Below are 24,399 nucleotides of genomic sequence, written 5' to 3'. Positions count from 1 at the left end.
TAATAAATCCTCATTTGACAAAATGGTCCTGACTGAAATGAACTTTTATTATTTAAACGTATAGTATTCATACAACAATATCTTTTATCAAAAATAAACATTTAGATATTACCCATTGTTTCTCTGTCTGTACTTGTATGTCAAAGTTGACTGAGAAGAATTAAGTACATTTAAGTGGCAAACATTCTGGGTTTTAAATGAACCCATTTCTGAGATGCTAAAACAAACAAACAAAAAAAAATTACTTTCAAATGATTTTTAAAGTATCTAAACTAAGGCATACATTTAAATAAATAAATAAATAAATAATACAAAAATACTGCCAAGTCATGCAACTTGACTTTCAGAACTAAAAGATTCAAAATCTACAGCTCAGGCACAACATAAGTCTTTACTGTCTTCTTGGGATGCTTTGTGGTATTTAAAAGAGAAAAAACATGGACGGGAACTTGGACCTGCTTTAGAAGTCTTTAAAGTGATGTGAAGTCTTCAATGTGATTGTAATGAAGAAAGGTAAGCATATCAACATGCTCAGAACTGATGCTTGCCCTGTGCTTTGAAGCAATGTTTCGACATTTTCTGTTTGTTCCTTCTCTTTGCTCATTGCCATTGTTATCGCGCCCTTTCATTTTGCAGCCCAAGAATGTCATGTGAGCTTTAAAATGAATTAAGAGGCTTCGAGGCAGATGAATTTGCCTCAAATCATCTTTGTAATCGAGTTACTTGAATTACTCGAGGAATCTTTTCAGCCCTAATGTGATCAGTCACAGTTATTGTTATGGATCTTCTACATCTGAATATGAATGATTCAGCTCCAAAACTGCTGGAAATGTGGGACGTGTTCTAATGTTTCACCACAATAACTGATTTATCCTGGAAAAAGGTCTGAGGAGAGACTCCTGTCATACACCAGACCTGGTGAGTGTATCGTCCTTAATGCTGAAAAACACAACAGGACAGAATTACAGACAAATTTAAACACATTGCTTATGAACAACAGAAGCATAAATACACACATTAGATGTGACATTTTACAGCACACAGTGAATATTACTCAATATCATACAGTAAAGAGACAGTAAGTCAGTAACTCACCGTAGTGTCTCCAGTTTACAGTGTGGATCCTTCAGTAGATCAGAGAGCAGCTTCACTCCTGATTCTCCTGGATAATTATTTTTCAGATCCAGTTCACTCAGGTGTGATGAGGAGTTTGACGTCAGAGCTGAAGCCAGAGCAGCACAACCTTCATCTGTAATACTGCAGTAACGCATCCTACAAGAAAGAAAATATTCTCACACACTCAGTTTTAGTATTGAAAACATGGACTACACAAAATCTTTACATACAGTACATTTACTCTCCATCTCACACACACAACAATGACAATATATCAGATCACTACAATTGCAGTCACCAGAGAGGAGAACTGGATGTTGTAGTGTTTATTAAAACTGTGTGTGTGTGTGTGTGTGTGTGTGTGTGTGTGTGTGTGTGTGTACCTCAGATTCTTCAGTGTACAGTGTGGATCCTTCAGTCCATCAGAGAGCAGCTTCACTCCTGAATCTAGCAGTAAATTGACACTCAGGTCCAGTTCTCTCAGACTGGAGGAGATTGAGCTGAGAACTGAGGACAGAACTCTACAGCTTTCCTCTTTCAGTTTACACTCCTGTAGACTGGAAGAGAAATGTCAGTGTGTTTGTGTCACACACACAAATCAGAGGACAGGTCACCACATCAGCACATTTACAGGAGCAAGGACGTCTTTCTGCACTCCACAATCTCTCAGCTACAAGTTATTATAAGACCATTAGGTCATGTACATAACACACACGTGAGATTGAGCAGCCTACAAACACTACACTCTGATCTGTGTTCAGGTTACTACAACCAACACTGCAGATACAGTGCATTTTATTACAGAAAATAAAGAATTAGAAATTATTCCAAATTATTCACATAAATATTTATAAATGAAATTCATGGAAATCGTCAGGGGTTCCTGAACTTTTGCATACAACTTTTTTGAGTTAATTTTTAACTCCATGTTCAGCATCAAGCGCTATGTTCATGGCAGGAACAAGAGAATAAACAATAAATAAATATGGCCTTAGCGATAGCTGGAGAGCCAGGAACCCACTACAAAGAGAATATTCTCAGCACATCGTTCTTCCTCTAGAATAGATCTTTTTTCTTGTTAGCAACTCACTAATTAAACAGATATCAGAAAATACTATCTATTCAATTATTATCAGTGATCACACCCCTGTATCTTTAACATTAAACATCAGTACAGAAGAAAACCTCCACAAGATGGCGCTTCGACACCTCTCTCCTAGAAGACCCCAACTTCAACACTCTTATAAAAAGACTGTGGGCGTCCTTTCTGGAAATCAATGACTCTTCAGAGATCTCACCATCAATACTTTGGGAATCAGGCAAAATAGTCAAGAGAGGCATAATTATATCATATTCATCGCATAAGAAAAAACAGCATCAACAATTGGAAAATACTCTTGAGCAGAAAATTAAACAGCTAAGTAATCAACAGTCTACCACCACATCTGAAGAAGTACAAACCTAAATAAAGCAACTAAGGACCCAATTGGATAGTATCATAAACAAAAAAATACAGTTCTGTATACAACAACTCAAATATGATCAATTTCACCTCAGCAATAAAGCAGGTAAATATCTGGCAAATATGCTACAATATAAAAAAGACAAGTCACTCATCCCATCCATTTTGGACTCTAAAACTACACAGGATCCTCAAGAAATTAATAACACCTTTCGCCAGTTCTACAGCTGTTTCTATTCTCCCAGCACTCAACCTCTACAATCTGAAATTGAATCCTTTCTTAACACTCTCAACCTTCCTTCATTAACCACAGATGAATCAAACTTTTTAGAACAACCCATCACTTTTGAAGAACTCAGCAAAGCATTACAAAGCATGCCAAATAACAAATCACCGGGACCTGACGGACTACCGGCAGAATATTACACTATTGGGATATTTCATCACCAACTTATAATAGATTACTCACAGACATCCAAACTACATCTACCATTCCCACTCATACAGTATGAAAACAGCACTTATCACTGTTTTCCTGAAATCAAACAAGGACCCAACACATCCCTCTAGCTACCGCCCACTATCATTAATCAATACTGACCTGAAAATTATCACAAAGACTCTAGCAACCAGGATTGAAACAGTTATGCATTCACTAATTCACCCAGACAGGCTTCATCAATAGATCAACAGAAACGCAACAGATAATATTCGCAGACTTTTCAACCTTATCAACATCGCACAAAGACAGCCACAGGAAACTATAATTGCATCATTAGACACAGAAAAAGCATTTGATAAGGTCAAATGGACTTTCTTATTCACCACCCTAGGTAAATTTGGTTTTGGAAAGTAATTTATCCAATGGGTTACAACCCTATACACTTCCACAAATGGGATCACTTCACCAAGCTTCACCTTGCACCAAGGAACTAGACAAGGTTGTCCACTCTCTCTATCCCTTTTTGCCATATTCATAGAACCACTTGCTGTAGCAATACGCCAAAACCAAAAAATTAAAGGAACCCAAGTCAACAAACCTCAACATAAAATTAGTCTATATGCAGATGATTTATTATTATATTTACAATCTCCATCCCAATCACTCAGCGAAACATTCAAGGTCATTAATGAATTCTCCAATGTCTCTCATTATGCAATCAATTGGAACAAATCAACTATACTTCCACTATCAGGAGATGGTGTGAACTCATCCCTCCATCCCCCTCAACATAGGCAACATCAAGTACTTAGGTATTTCAAGCTCCCCCCAAGATGTCAGAACTATACAACCTCAATTATGCCCCACTTCTCAAGAGTATAGAAGATGATTATAAACGATGGAACAAGCTCCCACTTACAATTATAGGCCGTATCGCAACAGTTAAAATGAAGACTCTTCCACAGATCAATTACATATTCTCAATGATTCCGACTACTCCGACAGACTATTGGTTCAAAAAACTAGACTCTCTCACCTCTCAATTTTACTGGAAAGATAAAAAAACGAGGATAGCACTTACAACAAAACTCAAAACAGTTTGGCGGACTTGAAGCACCAAATTTCTTGCACAATTACCTTCAAACCAACTTCAGCACTTATATAAATGGACTCAACAACATACATATTCCAACTCATGGCTTGATCTTGAGCAATATCTGTGCTAACCGAATTCAATCGAAGACCTTCCCTTTTTACCACAGTCAATCAAAAAACTAGACTTCTATAATAACATTACAATATCAACAACTCTGGCAGCCAGGTGAAAAACCAATAAAATTACAAAATCACTTTTAGCACCATGTAGATAAACCCCAATTTGACAATTGACCCTGACTTCCGTCTTCACAATGAATCGATCCATTTTTCTAAATGGCAGCAAAAGGGCATCACTCACCTCCACCACATATTTGAAAATTACAAATTTATGCCATTCACCTCAATTATCCAGAAATTTGGGATCGAGAAAGACCAATTTCTTCACTACCAACAGCTTAAATCTTTACTTAAAAGTAAAATAAAAGTGTGTGTGTGTGTGTGACCTATAAAAGTAAAATAATTTTAACTAATACCTTACAGTCTTCTAAAGCCAGTGAACAGTTAATGGAAATAGCCAACCACCCAAGAAAACTCATATCTAAATGTTACGTCTGTGTTTTGTTCCTTTTTTTTTTGCTCTCTTGCTCTCTCACTCTCTCACGCTATCTCTTCTTGTCTCTTCCTCCCTGTCTCTGCACACCTGTTCCTCATGTGTCTGATTGTTATTAGTATTTAGTTGAGCCACGTTGCCTTGAGCAGCGTGGAATCACCTGTTGTCTTTTGTTGTCATCTTGTCTTGAGTCCATGTTTTGTTTTAGTTAATAAACCCTGTTTTTTATGCTATCCTGCATTTGGGTCTATTTTATCCCCACGTCTCGTGACAGAAGTATTCCGCCACTTTAAGACCCAGCAGGATAGCGGCAGCCTGGACTGGCTCTGTGGGAGTATTTTTTTTTTTTCTCAGACTGTTTTTTTTTTTTTTTTTTACCCTGGACGTTTGTTTTTTGTTGTTTTGGTGACCGCATTTTGTTGGTCGTTATATTTGTTATATATTTGTTGTTATATTTTTTTAAACTTAAGGGGTTTCATGGTTATTCTTTGTCAATTATAGGTTTTTGCAGAATTTGAGTGAATAACAACAGTACCACTGGATGGATGTTTACTCTTCAAAATGTATGAAGCATATGTGTCCTTGTGCAAAGAATTAAAACCCTAATCATTACCACAACACAGGTATGAACAACACTCATCAAAACCTTGTTTTGAAGCTGAATTTCTACAAAAGTGGCACATCTATGAGTTAGAAAAGTTGTTAAGTGTCTTTGCTCTTTGTCTTTTTTAAATAAAAATACTGTTGCATTCAGAAATAAACAAGTAAATGTGTGTCTGTGATTTGGAAAAAATGTAAAAGCTATAAATCATTAATACACTGATGTAAAGCAAGAGTGTATACTCAAATCCCTGTGTCTATCTTAATGAAGACCCTAGCAGACCTATTAAGGTGTATATGGTAAGAAAATCTGCCTTGTGCTTTTTGTTGTACAATGATGTGATTTATTGTCATTGTCATTCAAATTAATTCACCCTTATGTCATTCAAAACCTGTATATGACTCACCTGTGAAACACAAGATATTTTGAGATGTCTCAATGGTTTTGTGTCTATATAATGGAAGTCAGCGGGTGGCATGAAAGAGAGTAATGAAAGAAATGTCATTTTTGGGTGAACAAGCCCCTTAAAGATTATTTTAGCTTTTACCCACTCTCATGTCATTCCAATCGTGTTTGATTTGCTTTCTCCTGCCGAATATGTTTGAACTGTACAACACTGAACCCCATTGACTTTTGTGTCCATTGTACTGTATAGGCACATAACCAATGAGACATTTCTTAATATTTTTGTCTTCTACAGAAGAGTTATATATACAGTAGGTTTTAAATGACACAAGGGTGACTAAATGTTTTATTTTTGGGTGAAATATTCGTTTGATTTCGCTGATTTATGCACTGAACTTGTACACTTTTGAAGCACTACAGAAGTTATTTCAGGAGCTAGATGGCAACAAGCAATCTAATAAAGTACAAACGCTAAAGACAAAGGTGCTCTCAGATGTGTTAGAGTAAGGGCTGATCTATTCTAATTTGTCAGTAAACTTTACAGTTTTGTAATCTTACAGCAAAAAAAAAAAAAATACAGCATGAACCCAGTAGAGCCTTACAGACTTAAACGATTAAAGAATATACACCTCTAATATAGTGTGCATGCGTGTGTCCGTGTGTGTCTGTGTGTGTCTGTATGTGTCTGTATGTGTGAGTGTGTGTGTGTACCTCAGTTTCTCCAGTGTACAATGTGGATCCTTCAGTCCATCAGAGAGCAGCTTCACTCCTGAATCCCGCAGTTCATTGCCCCTCAGGTCCAGTTCTCCCAGACCGGAGGAGTTTGAGCCGAGAACTGAGGACAGAACTCTACAGCTCTCCTCTGTCAAATCACACCCACACAGACTGGAAGAGAAACGATGAAGTGTTTGGTTTATTTCTCTGATAGTGAATTGTGGTGTTTCCATCAGTGAGAAATAAAGTGTCTACCTGAACACAAGGTTCTAATGTAAGGATAAAAATATAACATGAACATCTGTGTAGAGATGTGACAAGAGAAAAGAGAAAAGGATCCTGCGATACACTATCTCACCACATCACATTCGCTAGCGCAGAAAACACATGACCAATAGAGTTATATACTGTAGTCGTATATAAATCTTTGTGAACTCCTGTGCAGACATGTTATTCTGGACATCTAAAACCATGACCATCATATATATAGCGCACTGTCGATTCTTTCACTCCATAATGGCGTGCCACCGCGGCATAACTTCTGCCCTGTTCTAACATATCTAAAAGTTTGACCTTTTCAATTATGGTCATAATCTTCCTCTTCGGCTCACTAGTGGAATCTTGCGCGCCTTGTCTGAGTGCCCGTGTGCATGTACAAAGCCTCTAAGAGAGTTTGTCTCTTTGTCTGGCAATAACCGTTGTTATTTTTATTTTTCGATGAATAATCTTTAAAAATCACAGATGCACTGAGGCTGCGAAACTTGACCCACGAAGTGGCGAGGGATTACTATACATATATATATATATATATATATATATATTGCGAAGCAAGGTAAATATTTATAAGAAATTATAACAGGTTATAGTGACTCCTAAATATTTTATCCTAAGTTGAAATTAACGGTAATGGAATTAAAGTTACACATATTTGGTCTGTTCGTCCGGTGAACAGGCCGTGTAACCTTTATTAATTCTATGAAGGCGGTATCTTCTCGGCCAAGAAAGACGCACTTCCCTTTTACTTTATACCATAATGTAAATTAAATTAACTTAATAGAGCATGTAGTTCAGACCAGATGTTGCAGGTACCTTACATTTGTGAGCGATACCCAGAAACAATCACTTGTGGAACAAAAATATGGCATTTAATGAATGAGACAAACACAACATAAAGCTAACTACACAAACAAACAAAAGAAGTAGAGAAAACAATTATGAAAATAAAAATACACAAAAGAAATTAAAATTGGGGAAAGGGAGGAAGAGACTGGGAAGAAGAAATTAGAGAAAGGAAGGAAAGGAATGGCAAGCTTAAACTTCAAAATTAATCACACCCTAACTGGGAAATTGTCACCGGAAACTTCATCTTAAGACTCAATACAAGGTTCATACTTAAAATATGCATCTAAATTGGTTGGTAAAGGCAACATTGGCTTACTGCACAAGAGTCGGATGCAACAGAGAAATCTCTCAAGAGTCAGTTAGGGTGGCGTCAGACGTTCTTCCAAGTTCTCCTGAAGATCAGAGCAGTTGTCGTTCTTGGAAGTGAAGCTTGCTGGAAGTTCTTTGAAGGAATATGGAGTCGTCTCCCAGCTGTTCCGAAAGTCTGACCACGGATTAGTGGTGTTTGTGACAATTTAAAGGTCGTGAACTCCACCTACCTTTGGGGAGATGGCCAATACTACGGCCTGAGGTTTCGGAGGGGAAAACTCCCTTTGTTTCAGGTGTCTGTGGGCGTGGTTTAGCTATCAAACTTTTATATGACTTTAAAGTTTTATCCAAGGTGTATTAAAACGGTATGGCGCCTTTCGTGCTCAAATAAAATACACCATTGTTTGAAAAATGAGTAACCGATAATTTGGTGGTCATTTGGATACTAAACATGAAATCTAAATGACCTGTACCAGACACAACATATATATACAGTTCTCACTGTTACAATATTTATACAGTATACTTACTTGAAACTTTCACAAATGGTGTTTAGATAGTCCCCAGTTCTGAGCTGATGGCACTGCTGGACATTTTCCAATTTCAAAGGGTAATAAGCTTGATGTGTCTTTCATCTGCTGCACTAACTTTCCTTGGCCGACCACTGCGTCTACGATCCTCAACATTGGCCGTTTCTTTGTGCTTCTTCAAAAGAGCTTGAACAGCACATATTGAAACCCCTGTCTGCTTTGAAATCTTTGTCTGGGAGAGACCTTGTTGATGCAGTATAACTACCTTGTGTCTTGTTGCTGTGCTCAATCATGACATGAAACTGTCTTTCACAACCTCACCTTAGTAGCAGAGTTTGGCTGTTCCTCACCCAGTTTTAAAGATGAAATGAAGCTTGTTTCTGGGTCATCCCCTAGTGGTCACTTTGACTTCCGTGCCGTGCACAGCACGGCGGCCCGTAAAAGGTTTCTGTTTCAGTTCATGACTGGGTTTCAACCTACGTGTGATCTTGATGATCATTAGCACCTATTTGGTACAATTGGTTGATCATACACCTGACTATAATCCTACAAAATCCAAATATGTGTTTGTGTGTGTGTGTGTGTGTGTGTGTGTGTGTGTGTGTGTGTGTGTGTGTGTGCCTGTGTGTGTGTATGTACCTCAGTTTCTTCAATGTACAGTGTAGATTCTTCAGTCCATCAGAGAGCAGCTTCACTCCTGGTTCCTGCAGTTTATTGTTACTCAAGTCCAGTCCTCTCAGACTCGAGGAGTTTGAGCTGAGTACTGAGGACAGAACTCTACAGCTTTCCTCTGTCAGGTTACAGTTACGCAGACTGGAAGACAAATGATGAAATATCAGAACACTGATCTCAAACACACAAACACAGCCATAATCCAGCTAAGGTTGAAGATGTAACAGAAATGTCAGTGTGTTTGTGTCACACACACAAATCAGAGGACAGGACACCACATCAGCACATTTACAGGAGCAGGGATGTCTTTCTGCACTCCACAATCTCTCAGCTACAATTTATTATAACACCATTATTATAAGAAATAAAGATACGGTGATTAGAATTATTCCTCCAAATTTAAAGGTGTGTGTGTATGTGTGTGTGTGTGTGTGTGTGTGTGTGTGTGTGTGTGTGTGTCTGTGTGTGTGTGTGTGTGTGTATGTGCGTGTGTGTGTGTGTGTACCTCAATATCTCCAGTGTACAGTGTGGATCCTTCAGTCTATCAGAGAGCAGCTTCACTCCTGAATCCAGCAGTAAATTGTCACTCAGGTCCAGTTCTCTCAGACTGGAGGATTTTGAGCTGAGAACTGAGGACAGAACTCTACAGCTTTCCTCTGTCAGATTACAGTTACGCAGACTGGAAGACAAATGATGAAATATAGTTCAAATATGAAACACACAAACACAGCCATAATCCAGCTAAAGTTGAAGATGTTACAAATTAAACTGTAATTTTTATGTGTTTGTTATAATATAGTGTGTGTGTGTGTGCATGCATGTGTGAGTGTCTGTGTGTGTCCGTGTGTGTGTGTGTGAGAGAGTGTGTGTGTGTGTGTGTGTGTGTGTGTGTGTGTGTACCTCAGTATCTTCAGTGTACAATGTGGATCCTTCAGTCCATCAGAGAGCAGCTTCACTCCTGAATCCCGCAGTTCATTGCCCCTCAGGTCCAGTTCTCCCAAACCGGAGGATTTTGAGCCGAGAACTGAGGACAGAACTCTACAGCTTTCCTCTGTCAAATCACACCCACACAGACTGGAAGAGAAATGATGAAGTGTTTGGTTTATTTCTCTGATAGTGAATTGTGGTGTTTCCATCAGTGAGAAATAAAGTGTCTACCTGAACACAAGGTTCTAATGTAAGGATAAAAATATAACATGAACATCTGTGTAGAGATGTGACAAGAGAAAAGAGAAAAGGATCCTGTGATACAGGATCTCACCACATCACATTCGTCAGCGCCGAAAACACATGACCAATAGAGTTCAGTCGTGTGTAATTCTCTGTCATGTATACTGAAGCCAGTAACATACTTGGTTTCTTTAATTCTCTCAACTTTCTGATTATATACAGGTACTGTATTCGTATACAGTACAATTCTTTGTGAATTCCTGTGCAGTTTATCTGTACATCTAAAACCATGACCATCATATATATGTATATATGTATGTATGTATATATTGTAACAGTGAGAACTGAATATATATATATATATATATATATATATATATATATATATATATATATATATATATATATATATATATATATATATATATATTCAGTTCTCGCTGTTACAATATTTATATACTTGAAACTTTCACAAATGGGGTTTAAATAGTTTGTGTACGTTTTACTCATTTGATGTCCTATTCATGACCGTGGTAAGTTATGAGGACACAGAGATCCAGACCTCTGTCATTTTTAATTATTAAATGGTCACATATAATAGACTCCCAAAAACAAACTGTTGAAACGCTGGGTGACTAGAGAGAGAACGAGAGAGAGAGAGAGAGAGAGAATTATGAAATTTTTTTAAAAACAATGCTATGTGAATTTTTTTAGTGATAATTAATTGTTAATAAATTATAATGATTTACACTCTGTTATTGCATAATGTTTAATGCACAACAATGCTGAGGTGCAAATAATATCTGCCACTATTTATAAGTACCAATAGCATATAACTACTATTTACACTTAATATTACCAATAAATGCTATAAATCATTAAACGTTAATAAATATAAGGAATAATAAAGTTAACAAATGGTAAACTTATACCTGTAAACAGGGTTTTCAAAGGGATAAGACTAATTAATCCTACTTGACCAGCTCTGAGCCTCGAATCAACACAGGTCCAGTATGGGAGAAGGCGCCTTAATGATGCCGATAGAACACATCTTGAAGTCAGGTTCTCTCTCTCTCTCTCTCTCTCTCTCTCTCTCTCTCTCTCTCATATCAAGTAAAATGAATCCATTTTTACACCACGGACAATAAATAACTTTGTAAAATGTATAGACTGAATTATATATCTGTAACACAGACACTCATCCATCCATCCATCCATCCAACCATCCATCCATCCATCTTCTACCGTTTATCCGGGGCCGGGTCGCGGGGGCAGCAGACTAAGCAGGGATGCCCAGACTTCCCTCTCCCCAGACACTTCCTCCAGCTCTTCCGGGGGAATACCGAGGCGTTCCCAGGCCAGCCGAGAGACATAGTCCCTCCAGCATGTCCTAGGTCTTCCCCGGGGCCTCCTCCCGATTGGACATGCCCGGAACACCTCCCCAGGTTGTATCCGGGATCTTGTCCTTTCGGTCATGACCCAAAGCTCGTGACCATAGGTGAGGGTAGGAACGTACAGTAGATCGACTGGTAAATAGAGAGCTTTGCGTTGCGGCTCAGCTCTTTCTTCACCACAACAGACCGGTATATCGACCGCATCACTGCAGAAGATACACCAATCCGCCTGTCGATCTCACGCTCCATCCTTCCCTCACTCGTGAACAAGACCCCAAGATACTTAAACTCTTCCACTTGAGGCAGGAGCTCTCCGCCAACCTCAAGGGGACAAGCCACCCTTTTCCGGCTGAGAACCATGGCCACAGACTGGGAGGTGCTGATTCTCATCCCCGCCGCTTCACACTCAGCTGCAAACCATCCCAGTGCACACTGAAGGTCCTGATTTTAGGAAGCCAACAGGACAACATCATCTGCAAAAAGCAGAGATGAAATCTTGTGGTCCCCAAAACGGACTCCCTCTGGCCCCTGACTGCGCCTAGAAATCCTGTTCACATAAATAATGAACAGGACCGGTGACAAAGGGCAGCCCTGTCGGAGTCCAACATGCACTGGGAACAAGTCACGCAGACACTCAGAAGAGTTTTAAACAGCTGATTATTTTTTTAGAGCTTCACATTTTATTTTTTAATATGAAAAACTTACAGAGGTCCAGAGTCCCTAGACAATCTGGTCTATACCTGTAGGACAGTGGGTTCTGTGCCACCTGGGGGATATTGTGTGAAGTACAACACATGTATTTCAGTTCTTATAAACAAGATCTGTGTGAAATCGTGTTTCGTTTTCCGTGAAGCGGCACAAAAAGACATGCATTCTTAATAGCCACATCTGTATAAACTTGGACTGCTCTTGGACAGATCTATGTGTCTCCGCTCATATCAGACGATGTATTTTTTCTGAAACTTTCTGAAACAGTGCTGAAACAATCTTCCATGTGCTGACTCATATTTCTGGTTCACTAAAGTCCCTCCTGTGTAAAATACTTGAGTGTGAATGACAGAGATAGACCTACTGATTCTGAACAAACTGCTAATTGTTGTTCATGAATGATCTCGGTGAACGAACGAGGATGCTGCTGACTCACTGATGTGGTTCATTCAGTTCACCACAAGAAGAGAAACAGGGTGGAACTTTTTGTATGTAGCACTGATAAACCTTATCTGTTGTGTTCTTCACAGCATAATCCACTATACAGTACATGAATGTGTAACAATGACTGATGGCTATTTTTTAAATCATTGTTCCGCTGAAATCTACTTCATACATGATAAGTAAAAATGTCTCTTTTACCACATTACATTCATATCCTCATTCACTCACTCTCTCAACACTAACCTGAAACTAGACTGAAATATCTTCATAATAAATACCCATGAACTTTTATTGTGAACTGTGTGAATGAAATAATGACTTACTCATAATATCTAAAAAGACACTCACTGGTGTGGTTTAATGATATAATTTACAGAAAGAGTCACGAATAAGTATGAATTTTTTTGATGAAGAGAATCAAATTATGTGAGTCACTGTGATGAATGGAAATGAGCAGCTCTAGTTCTGGACTGAGTTGGAGCTTTGGGGAAAACATTCATTCATTTTCTACCGCTAATCCGAACTTCTCGGTCATCGGGCATCGAGGCAGGATACACCCTGAACGGAGTGCCAACCCATCGCAGGGCAAACACACACACACTCATTCACACATTACAGACAATTTTCCAGAGATGCCAATCAACCTACCATGCATGTTTTTGGACCGGGGAAGGAAACCGGAGTACCCGGAGGAAACCCCCGAGACACGGGGAGAACATGCAAACTCCACACACACAAGGTGGAGGCGGGAATCGAACCCCCAACCCTTGATTTTTCATGTCTAATGACTTTAGTATTGTGCTGCTGTTATTTAACATATTTTGTCATGATATATATATATATATATATATATATATATATATATATATATATATATATATATATATATATATATACATATATATATTCTATTGTAAAGATTTGTGTTTAAAAAGCTATATAGAAATAATAATATAATGATTACAATATTCCTTAAAATTTAAAGGTGCATGTGTGTGTGTGTGTGTGTGTGTGTGTGTCTGTGTGTACCTCAGTATCTCCACTGTACAGTGTGGATCCTTCAGTCCATCAGAGAGCAGCTTCACTCCTGAATCTAGCAGTAAATTGTTACTCAGGTCCAGTTCTCTCAGACTGGAGGAGTTTGAGCTGAGTACTGAGGACAGAACTCCACAGCTTTCCTCTGTCAGGTTACAGTTACGCAGACTGGAAGACAAATGATGAAATATCAGAACACTGATCTCAAACACACAAACACAGCCATAATCCAGCTAAGGTTGAAGATGTAACAGAAATGTCAGTGTGTTTGTGTCACACACACAAATCAGAGGACAGGACACCACATCAGCACATTTACAGGAGCAGGGACGTCTTTCTGCACTCCACAATCTCTCAGCTACAATTTATTATAAGACCATTAGGTCATGTACATCACACACATGTGAGAGCGAGCAGCCTACAAACACTACACTCTGATCTTCGTTCAAGTTTCTACAACCATCACTGCAGATACAGTGCATTTTATTACAGAAAATAAAGAATTACAGTATACAGCTGTACACTACCAGTTAATAACATGGCAATACTAGTCATACTTTACACTCAGTTATATGTTGGATTTTACACACACACTGGTTCAGGTGTTTGGTGTGGACCTGAGTACAGGTGTTGTGTTCACATTTTTTAATAACAGCGGTCACGACACTACACTCACCTGTGACAGATTATTCATCCTCTCTCTTTTTACCTGCTTGTATATGTGATAAGCAAAGAACAAAGAACCCCATCAAAATAAAAATCTTTATATAAATAGTCACATTTAAAATCCATCATCTACAAACAGGTCAGTGATAGAGAAAGAAAATCTTCATCACACATCTGAGTTCGCTGCCTAGCTTGTTTCTAACAAAAATAAGAAGATAAAGCTGAACATTTTCCCACTTCGTCTGTCCAATGTGTCGTGTCCAAAATGATGATTGTTGTTTTATTTACCACGAGCTCAGTCCTTGGTAAAGTTTAGCAGTCGTGCAGACTGAAGGAGTCTTTTGTTTTTCCTTCGTATTGGGTTAAATGTTTAAAAAGCATTTGTGTTTTATTTTTATTAGAAAGAACAATTGATAAAAAAAAAGCCATGACAGTGTGAATCTCCCCACAACACTGTGTCACTCACAACAAAAGATGAGGAACTTGAACATAAAGAGATACTTGAAGGAGTGTTTTAATATTTACATTTTCTATCAATATTGATCCCATTTTGTCAGTCTGATGTTTTTTCTGATCTGTGAGATTTTTGTTAAATGTCCCTTTCAAAATAAACAGAAAAGAAAAAAGTCTTTCACTGGTGTTTAGTTCAGAAATGTCTTTACAAAATAACTGCATGCATTTAAGAACTATAGATGTTTTAAGTTTAGACAACACTAAATGGTTTATGATTCATATATAAAAGCTATAAAATGACTCATATGATATTATAAGATTTTGTCCATGTGGCCCAGCCCTCAGTTCAGATATAACATGTTAGTGTAAAAATTGAAACAATCTTCTGTAAAAGTAAGAGGTTTGTTTAAAGATGATTAGAGGAACTATTAACAGTTCAGTGTTAGATGAAAATAATAAACCATGCAGTAATACATTTATAAAAAAAAATACTCACTCAGCTTTTCTGGAGGCTTTGACCACTGGCAGCAGCCTCAGAAGACATTCATCTGATCGATCATATTTCCTCAAATTAAACACATCCAGCTCCTGTTCTGAGTTCAGTAACACAAACACCAGAGCTGACCACTGAGTTGGAGAGAGTCTGGTTCCTCTGAGACGACAGAAACCTCCACTGTTCAGGTAAGTTTGTACTTCCTGCACTAGTGAATGATCATTCAGTTCATTCAGACAGTGGAACAGATTGATGGATTTCTCTGGAGATGGATTCTTCCTGATCTTCTCCTTGATGTAGTCCACTGTTTCCTGTTTGCTGTGAGATCTGCTTCCTGTCTGTGGCATTAAATCTTGTAAGAGAGTCTGATTGGACTCCAGTGAGAGACCCAAAAGGAAGCGGAGGAAAAGGTCCAGGTGTCCATTCTTACTCTGTAAGGCCTTGTCCACTGCAGTCCTGAGGAAATCAGACATGTTTGGATTTCTGAAAAGATCAGACAGATCAGAGGTTTGATGTTCTGTTACATTTCTGCTAATGACGGAGAGAAACGTGTATAAAGCAGCCAGAAACTCCTGAACACTCAGATGTACAAAGCTGAACATGTTCTCCAGGTGAAGCCCAAAAACCTCTCTGAAGATCTGGGTACACACTCCTGAGTACACTGACACTTCTCTGACATCAATGCCACTTTCTCTCAGGTCTTCCTCATAGAAGATCAGGTTTCCTTTCTCCAGCTGCTGGAAAGCCAGTTTTCCCAGTGCCATGATACTCTCTCTGGTCTGCTGAGGATCAGGGTCACATTTCTGATTGTACTTTTGGTCCTTGTGTTTGATCTGAAAGATCAGGAAGTGTGTGAACATTTGAGTCAGAGTCTTGGGTATCTCTCCACCCTCTGCTTCACCCAACATTCTCTCTAGAACAGCAGCTGAGATCCAGCAGAAGACTGGGATGTGGCACATGATGTAGAGGCTTCTTGAAGACTTCAGGTGTGTGATGATGTTATCAGCCAGGTTCTGGTTACTGATCTGCTTCCTGAAGTACTCCTCTTTCTGATGATCACTGAAGCCTCGTACCTCTGTTACCTGTTTTACATACTCAGGAGGGATCTGACTGGCTGCTCCTGGTCTTGTGGTTATCCAGAGGAGAGCAGAGGGGAACAGATTCCCCTTGATGAGGTTCGTCAGAAGCACATCCACAGAGGCTGACTCTGTCACATCACACAATATCTCATTCTTCTGGAAATTTAGAGGAAGTCGACACTCGTCCAGACCATCAAAGATCAACACCACTTTGTAGGAGTCACAGTCTATTGATTCTAGTTTTCTAATTTCTGGGAAAAAGTGATGAAGAAGTTTCATTAGACTGAGACTTTTCTGCTTCATCAGATTCAGCTCTCTAAAGGGAAGTGGAAACATGAAGGTGATGTCCTGATTTACTTTTCCTTCAGCCCAGTCCAGAATGAACTTCTGCACAGAGACTGTTTTTCCAATTCCAGAAACTCCTTTAGTCAGCACAGTTCTGATGGACTTGTCTTTAAAGAGATCATTACATTTGATGGGTTTCTCCTGTGTTGCTGGTCTCCGGGACGCTGCCTCAATCTGTCTCACCTCATGTTCATTATTGACGTCTCCACTCCAACCCTCTGTGATGTAGAGCTCAGTGTAGATCTTATTCAGAAGTGCTGATCTTCCACACTGTGGGATTCCTTCATTAATTCTTTTAAACTTCTCTTTCAGCTTGGACTTCAACTTTGGCTGATACACAGAAACTACAGACTCTACAGAGGTGAGTTCTAATAAACAAAGTAATAACATGTTTTAATGCAAAATCACTGAGCTCAATATAAAATGGAAATTTATTTCAGTTCCTGCTGTTCGTTCCTGATTGATGTACTAAATATTACTGAAGGATCAGGACCATTGTACAGAGTAACCACAAGCTGGACCATGAACAGAACAGAACAGCAGCAGATGTACAAGATATTAAAATTAAATGTAAAACTAAAGGTGTTCATATCTATAACTATTTCCTCTCTCTAAAGTGAAGCTGTTGGAATAAAGTCATGACTCAGAGCTCTTACTGTTGTGCAGTGTGTTAGCGAGATCTGTGTGATTCATGTTCTTCAGGACGTGCAGTGTGATCTTCAGCGTTCCCTCTCTGACACTGTGCAGATCCTCCTCATCCTCCACCTCCCTCTCAGTGCATGCTGGGTAATCTGGACTCAGGAGCTTCCTAAAGCTCTTCAGCTCATTCTTTATCAGAGTGATGACTTTGTGTTCCAGCTCCTGGTTAAAAACACACAGGAACAGATCTAAATATTATCATGTTACACAGTGAGAGAGGCTTTTATTTTATCAAAAGAAGAAAAGTCTATTTTTATTATCACATTTAAAACCCATACAACTGATTACCATTAATGCTGCTGCACATCAAGACATTACAAGGGATCACAACACACACATTACACACTTTAAAAACAACACACACACCTTGAATATAGAGTCCAGCAGATTTGTGCTGATGTTTGATTTTTGTGGTCTCACATCAGTAGAACTGTCTCTGTAGGTAAATAGACGATCCATTGACGCGTCACTCTTCATGGACACACAGCTGGTTTCTGGTGAGTCTGATCTCGTTCTCTTCATCATTCTAGAATTACAACGTAAATATCAGCAATAATTAAGACTCAACTGTCTCAGCACTGTTAACTGCTTCAATACCTGATACAGCTCATGAAGGGCTTCATAATGAGACGAGTGAGTTTGATCAGGTGGAACACTGCTGTAAAACACCTCACTATACTGACCTCACATCAGTAGAACTGTCTCTGTAGGTAAATAGACGATCTATTGACGTGTCACTCTTCATGGACACACAGCTGGTTTCTGGTGAGTCTGATCTCTTTCTCTTCATCATTCTAGAATTACAACAGAAATATCAGCAATAATTAACACTCAGATGTCTCAGCACTGTTAACTGCTTCAACACCTGATAAAGCTCATGAAGGGCTTCATAATGAGACGAGTGAGTTTGATCAGGTGGAATACTGCTGTAAAACACCTCACTGTACTGACCTCACATCAGTAGAACTGTCTCTGAAGTCAAATAGACGATCCATTGATGTGTCACTCTTCATGGACACATTGCTGGTTTCTGGTGAGTCTGATCTCTTTCTCTTCATCATCCTAGAATTACAACAGAAATATCAGCAATAATTAACACTCAGCTGTCTCAGCACTGTTAACTGCTTCAACACCCGATAAAGCTCATGAAAGGCTTCATAATGAGACGAGTGAGTTTGATCAGGTGGAACACTGCTGTAAAACTCCTCACTATACTGACCTCACATCAGTAGAACTGTCTCTGTCTCTGTAGTTAAATAGACGATCTATTGACGCGTCACTCTTCATGGACACACAGCTGGTTTCTGGTGAGTCTGATCTCTTTCTCTTCATCATGCTAGAATTACAACAGAAATATCAGCAATAATTAATAATCTGCTGTCTCAGCACTTTTAACTGCTTCAACACCTGATAAAGCTCATGAAGGGCTTCATAATGAGACGAGTGAGTTTGATCAGGTGGAATACTGCTGTAAAACACCTCACTGTACTGACCTCACATCAGTAGAACTGTCTCTGAAGTCAAATAGATGATCCATTGACGTGTCACTCTTCATGGACACACCGCTGGGTTCTGGTGAGTCTGATCTCTTTCTTTTCATCATGCTAGAATTACAGCAGAAATATCAGCAATAATTAATACTCTGTACTTAGCCATATGTCACTTTCACTTTCACTTCCATTATCCTCACTAATACTCTGCTGTCTAAGCACTGTTAAACAATATGTTCATCAATAAACACCAATAATTCCATCTTTTTAATTCAGATCCAGTCTGTACACTTATTCAAACAGGAGACAGGCATCATAACTCAGAAATTACACTGATATCAGGAATCCCAATGACAGCTAACTGATTCAGCTGGGTCTCATAGTGTTAATTTCGTCAGACGAGACGAGACAAAATATGTTCATCAACAACCTTTTTTTCATGACTATGTGTGCTTTCACACCTATAGTTTGGGTCATTTGGTCCGGACCGAAAGCAAAAAATGATACATTGTAGCTTTTTATCAGTTTTGGTTCCTTTTCACACCACACTGATCGTTCTGTTCCGCACCAGTTGAAACGAACCAAAATGCAGTCATGTGATAACATCCACATCACTCATTGGCCACATGTCTTTGAGCGTATTTCCTAAACTGCTTCTCGATTGGTCAGAATAAACGTGCGGGAAATTTCAACGAAACTCCGGAAGTAAACAAAAAGAAAAATACAGGAAAATACAGCGTACAGTACACCATGGAGAGACGACCGTGCGCTGCAATTTTGTGCGTGGTTGTAATCTACTACATTTCAGAATAATTTTCAGAATGAAGTGTGGATGCGGCTTGAAGATATCATTTTAATGCACTGCAAACGGCGAAGATGCATCGCAAGACACTTCAGGAGGCGGTGAGCATTACTTTTGCGAAACTGTGACATGCTCATCTTCCGAAAATATTGCCAACGACCCACTACGGCAGCTGGTTTAGTCCAAAATGTGCAATACTTTTTGCAGTTAGGTCTATTCGATCTCGGACCGTGTTCTCACCAAGGAGGTCTCGGTACGCTTGTTTGGTTTTGGTGCGCACCAGAATTCGATTGCTGCATTCTCACCTGCCCAAACGAACCGCACCAAATGAGCAATCGAACTCTGGTACGATTCAACCGGACTAAACAAGGCAGGTGTGAAAGCACCCTGAGGAACAGGAAGGTGTCAGAAGCAAAGTGGACACATTAGGGAAAAATCTACAGCAAGATAACTGACAGATTTGAATATCTAAGTTGATGTGGGCGTGGCCAAAAATAATTTTTTTAATCATCAGAATCTGTAAAATACTCAAATCCCAGTCATTATTAATATTAGCTTCCTGACGTGTGGTCAGAGGCACCGAAGCGAGAGCAGCAGCAGCAGCAGCAGCTGTCACTCTCACACAGATCTCCTTTCACATCTTATTAAACCTCAACCATAGGGGGAAAAAAAACTTCAAATCCTTTTCCTGTCCTTCATTCTCTCCTTCCTTCCTTTTCCCCTGAAATCTTATTAAAGGGAGACTTTACAATGAAGCTCGGACTTTAATAACACACAGTTAATATCTGAGTCCCACTTACTGACACACACAAACGCCGACCGCTGGGTTTCAAAACGAATAACATCCCTAACTAATAGAGAGGATGCTCTCTATCAGGAATCAGTTCATTTATTACAGAAACATACCTGGGAAAAGTTGTAAGAGCCTTCATTAAAAAAAAAATGTGGATGTGATTTGGTTACCTTGAGAATTTATTTCATGAATTGATCATGTTTTATTTTTAAGCTCTTATAACAATGAGCAAATACATAACTGTACATGTATATAAAATACATACACCTAAATGTAGAAAAAATTATCAGGTGCCTTTGTGCCATTGGTTACTGTCTTGTCTCCACCCCAGTATTATCATTTTTCCTGTTTTGACTCCGCCCCCTGTATTATCATGGTTTCGGTCCTGTCTGCACCCCCTGTATTACCATGGTCTCTGTCTTGACTCTGGCCCATGTCTTCCGATTGGTTCCTGTCTTGTCTCCGCCCCCTGTATTATCATGGTTCCTGTCTTGACTCCGCCCCATATTATCATGGTTTCTGTCTTGACTCCGCCCCCTGTATTATCATGGTTTCTGTCTTGTCTCCACACCCTGTATTATCATGGTTCCTGTCTTGACTCCGCCCCTGTATTATCATGGTTTCTGTCTTGTCTCCGCCCCCTGTATTATCATTGTTCCTGTCTTGACTCCGCCCCCTGTATTATCATGGTTTTGGTCCTGTCTCCGCCCCCTGTATATTCATTGGCTTGTTACTCTGTGTGTTCCTCTGTCCTGAGATCAGACCTGGGTTACTGTGATTGTGTTCCCTAGTCTACTTTTCTCTCTCTGTGTTCCACTATCATGATTCTATCTTTTTCATTGTAAAGAATGGATTATGTTCGTTTAATGCCGGCAGCCTGGGATTTGACCCCTGATGTGGACTACAGCAGCTCTGACAGTAGTGAAGTCACTCCAAGCTCCATATAAGATTACATTTTTTTTTTTTGATGCAGCATTTAATGTTTATGATTCTCTCCTGGTGCAACATTACAAAATGTGAAGAATAGAAATAATGAAAAAAACTCTCTCTCTCTCTCTCTCTCTCCCTCTCTCTCTCTCTCTCTGTGTCTTACTCCTGGTCCTGCTTCTATACCTCTCTTGCTTTCCCTCTCTCCATTTTACTCCTTCTTCCCCTGTCTCTAACTCCCTGTCTCTCACCACCCTCAAGTCACCCCCCACTCTCTCTCTGTCACACAGTTATTCTTTTTCATTCGCTTTTACAACTCAATCATCGTGCTTTTTCTCCTTACCATCATACCATGGTGACAGGCATTTCTACAACAAGGACATTTCCCCACACACACACACACACACACACACACACACACACACACACACACACATACACACGCACACACACACACACACACACACACACACACACACACACTCCGTGTGTGATCTTCCCAGAGGCTTTCTAAGTTTCGAGTGAACAAAACGCTGATTGTAACGGCACCTTTGGACCGTTCTGAACACTTCATTCCCACTGAAAGAAAGAGACACAGGCTGACAAACAGAATTCACCCCCACACACACACACACACACACACACACACACACACACAGCCTGTTTAACTTCCCTTTTGGGCTTTAAATAAGCTTAAGCTGTTGTTTGTGGAAAGAAGCAGCAGCTTTTACAAGCACCACTTCCTGTAAGAAAAAGTCAAACAAAAACACTAAAGAGACACTGAACATAAAGCAGGTGCTGTGCCACACGAGCTGCTGAACAATTGTATTGCTTCCGCTAAAGAAAATAGTGCGCTCCGTATCTACGGTTAGAATCCTGTGTGTCCATGGCAATGCTCTGTTTTTCATGGCAACGGTGTGTTATAGTTAGCAGCGGTCTGTTATCAAGAAATAAAATAGTGTGTGCATAGAAAGAACTCATCCACATGCTGCTCAAAAAAAAAATAAAAAATTCTGAGCGCAAGTCCACCGTCTAGGTAGCTTTTTGTGTTAAATGATATTTCCTGTTGCTGCACAGGCGCTTTTATTGTACATGACAGCTTATGTCCCGACGACCCGTCTTTGCATTACGATTTTTATTCTGTAAATTCTTATCTTTTATTATTCGTTATTTCCTTTATCATTAATTATGTCTACCTTCTGCTCTATGTTTATGCTCTGTAAAGCTGCTTTGAGACAATGTCTATTGTAAAAAGTGCTATACAAATAAACTTGAATTGAATTGAATGGATTAAAAGCAGTATCGATAAAGTAAAAAATGTGATGTGCAGTCAAGTTCGAGTGTATGCACTGTTTAAATGAGTGTTCTCAACTTCTCACTGATACTTTTGTGATTCGCAGAGTTTTGACAAGTTTTATAGCCTTGATATTGCCTGTAGAGTTCACCGACACAAAGCTATGCTGCTCTTATGCTCCACATTACACAGTCCTTTTTACTCTTCTCTCAGTGAATGATTTGTCTAAACTGTTCTTCGATCAGATCAGTGATATATTCACTGCTATTAAATACCTTAAAGCAAAGTTGAGTTCCTGTGTTAACTAGTGAGTGTTTAGAGATACAGATGTGTTCCCATGAGACGGTGTGTATTTATTGCTGGTGAATGTAAAAGTAAGTCACCTCTCGTCTTTCTTTAAGTCCTGTTTTCCAGACACACTCATGTTGGCGGTTATGTCTCCTTCTCCAGATTACAGCAGGACACACGTTTACTTCACTCCAACATCGGTGTTAAATTAAACCCTGAAACTGCACAGAGTTCACTTACAGGAAATAGTCACGCTATCAAGTTATAAAACAACCTGTGTACATTAAAGCTTCAGTACAAACCCACAAAACTCTTCTGCATCTAGTGTCACTTCAGTGTGTTTATATATTAGTGCTTTAGATACTCACTGTGTTTTTACTCCTGACATCTTTTAGCTTTCACTCATCACATGGAGCAGCTGACTTCCACTTTCATTATAGTTTATGCTGTACTGCAGGGTGGGGGGGGGTTGGTTGCCAAACCAATTTTGGTTGCCAATTTAAATAACAGGAGATGGAGACACACACACACACACACACACACACACACACACACACACACACACACACACACACACACGATGTACTCTATGCTCCAATGCATCTTATAGTTAAGTTGCCAAACCATAATTTAAACAACAGGAAATGGAGACACGCACACACACACACACACACACACACACACATGATGTACTCTATGCTCCAATGCATCTTATAGTTAAGTTGCCAAACCACAATTTAAACAACAGGAAATGGAGACACGCACACACACACACACACTTTGATGAATATGATTCCTTACCAAAAATGTTCTAAAATGCTCTACTTGGTCATGCAGACGATCTTTCAAAAAGGGGACCCGATGCAATGTTACAAATATTTTGTAAGTATTCAATAAACAATTCAATCGAAACAAAGATCTGAGATTACATAGTTTATCACACATACCACAAGCATCCAGTTTAAGAAGTTAAAAAAGTTAAAAGTGCGGAGATTTCATCTGTGGTGTTGTATCTTGTATACAATAACAGAAACGTGATTTCGTTATAAGCTTTGATTAATTTATATTATACATTAATTTTCACATGAACAATTACTACTTACCTTATAGCCTACTGCATGCAACACTGTTACAATGGTGTGACTATACATGTTCATTTAAACATTTAAATTGTATTGGTTTATTAAATGAGATACACAAAGCAATTTGCAGGTGGAAGCAAATCACAATAGCCTATA

At 39.1% G+C, this 24,399-nt stretch overlaps 1 protein-coding gene and 1 long non-coding RNA gene across 2 annotated transcripts; both read right to left on the bottom strand.

Moving 5' to 3' along the window:
* Window positions 1-26: 26 nt before the first annotated feature.
* LOC125140718 lies at window positions 27-1,569 on the bottom strand. Its single transcript, XR_007139933.1, has 3 exons — window positions 1,500-1,569; window positions 1,096-1,272; window positions 27-939 (listed from the first exon to the last, which is right to left on the bottom strand). It is a non-coding gene; the product is annotated as an uncharacterized LOC125140718 (long non-coding RNA).
* Window positions 1,570-1,596: 27 nt separating this feature from the next.
* LOC113649467 (NACHT, LRR and PYD domains-containing protein 3-like) lies at window positions 1,597-23,312 on the bottom strand. The gene is made up of 14 exons (XM_047814394.1): window positions 23,257-23,312; window positions 19,061-19,171; window positions 18,787-18,903; window positions 18,519-18,629; window positions 18,251-18,361; window positions 17,934-18,093; window positions 17,525-17,729; window positions 15,448-17,236; window positions 13,827-14,000; window positions 9,982-10,155; window positions 9,049-9,222; window positions 6,446-6,619; window positions 1,642-1,673; window positions 1,597-1,601 (listed from the first exon to the last, which is right to left on the bottom strand). Exons 1-14 carry the CDS (start codon window positions 23,295-23,297, stop codon window positions 1,597-1,599), a joined length of 3,378 nt encoding a protein of 1,125 aa, XP_047670350.1. The 5' UTR covers window positions 23,298-23,312.
* Between the last annotated feature and the right edge of the window lie 1,087 nt (window positions 23,313-24,399).

Source organism: Tachysurus fulvidraco, chromosome 1, assembly GCF_022655615.1.
Source record: "Tachysurus fulvidraco isolate hzauxx_2018 chromosome 1, HZAU_PFXX_2.0, whole genome shotgun sequence".
In the NCBI taxonomy this organism is placed as follows: Eukaryota; Metazoa; Chordata; class Actinopteri; order Siluriformes; family Bagridae; genus Tachysurus; species Tachysurus fulvidraco.
Note: the sequence above shows the minus strand (reverse complement) of the source record. Positions and strands in the feature narration are given on the sequence as shown.

What these genes read in the sequence shown, in the direction of transcription:
- LOC113649467 (XM_047814394.1), bottom strand. Translation starts at nt 23,297, where the DNA reads ATGAGTGTGTCTGGAAAACAGGACTTAAAGAAAGACGAGAG. An exon ending in CGCTAACACACTGCACAACA is followed by an intron (nt 17,237 to 17,524) that starts GTAAGAGCTCTG and finishes TTTGTTTATTAG; the next exon opens with AACTCACCTCTGTAGAGTCT. An exon ending in TGTACACTGAAGATACTGAG is followed by an intron (nt 9,223 to 9,981) that starts GTACACACACAC and finishes TTTGTCTTCCAG; the next exon opens with TCTGCGTAACTGTAACCTGA.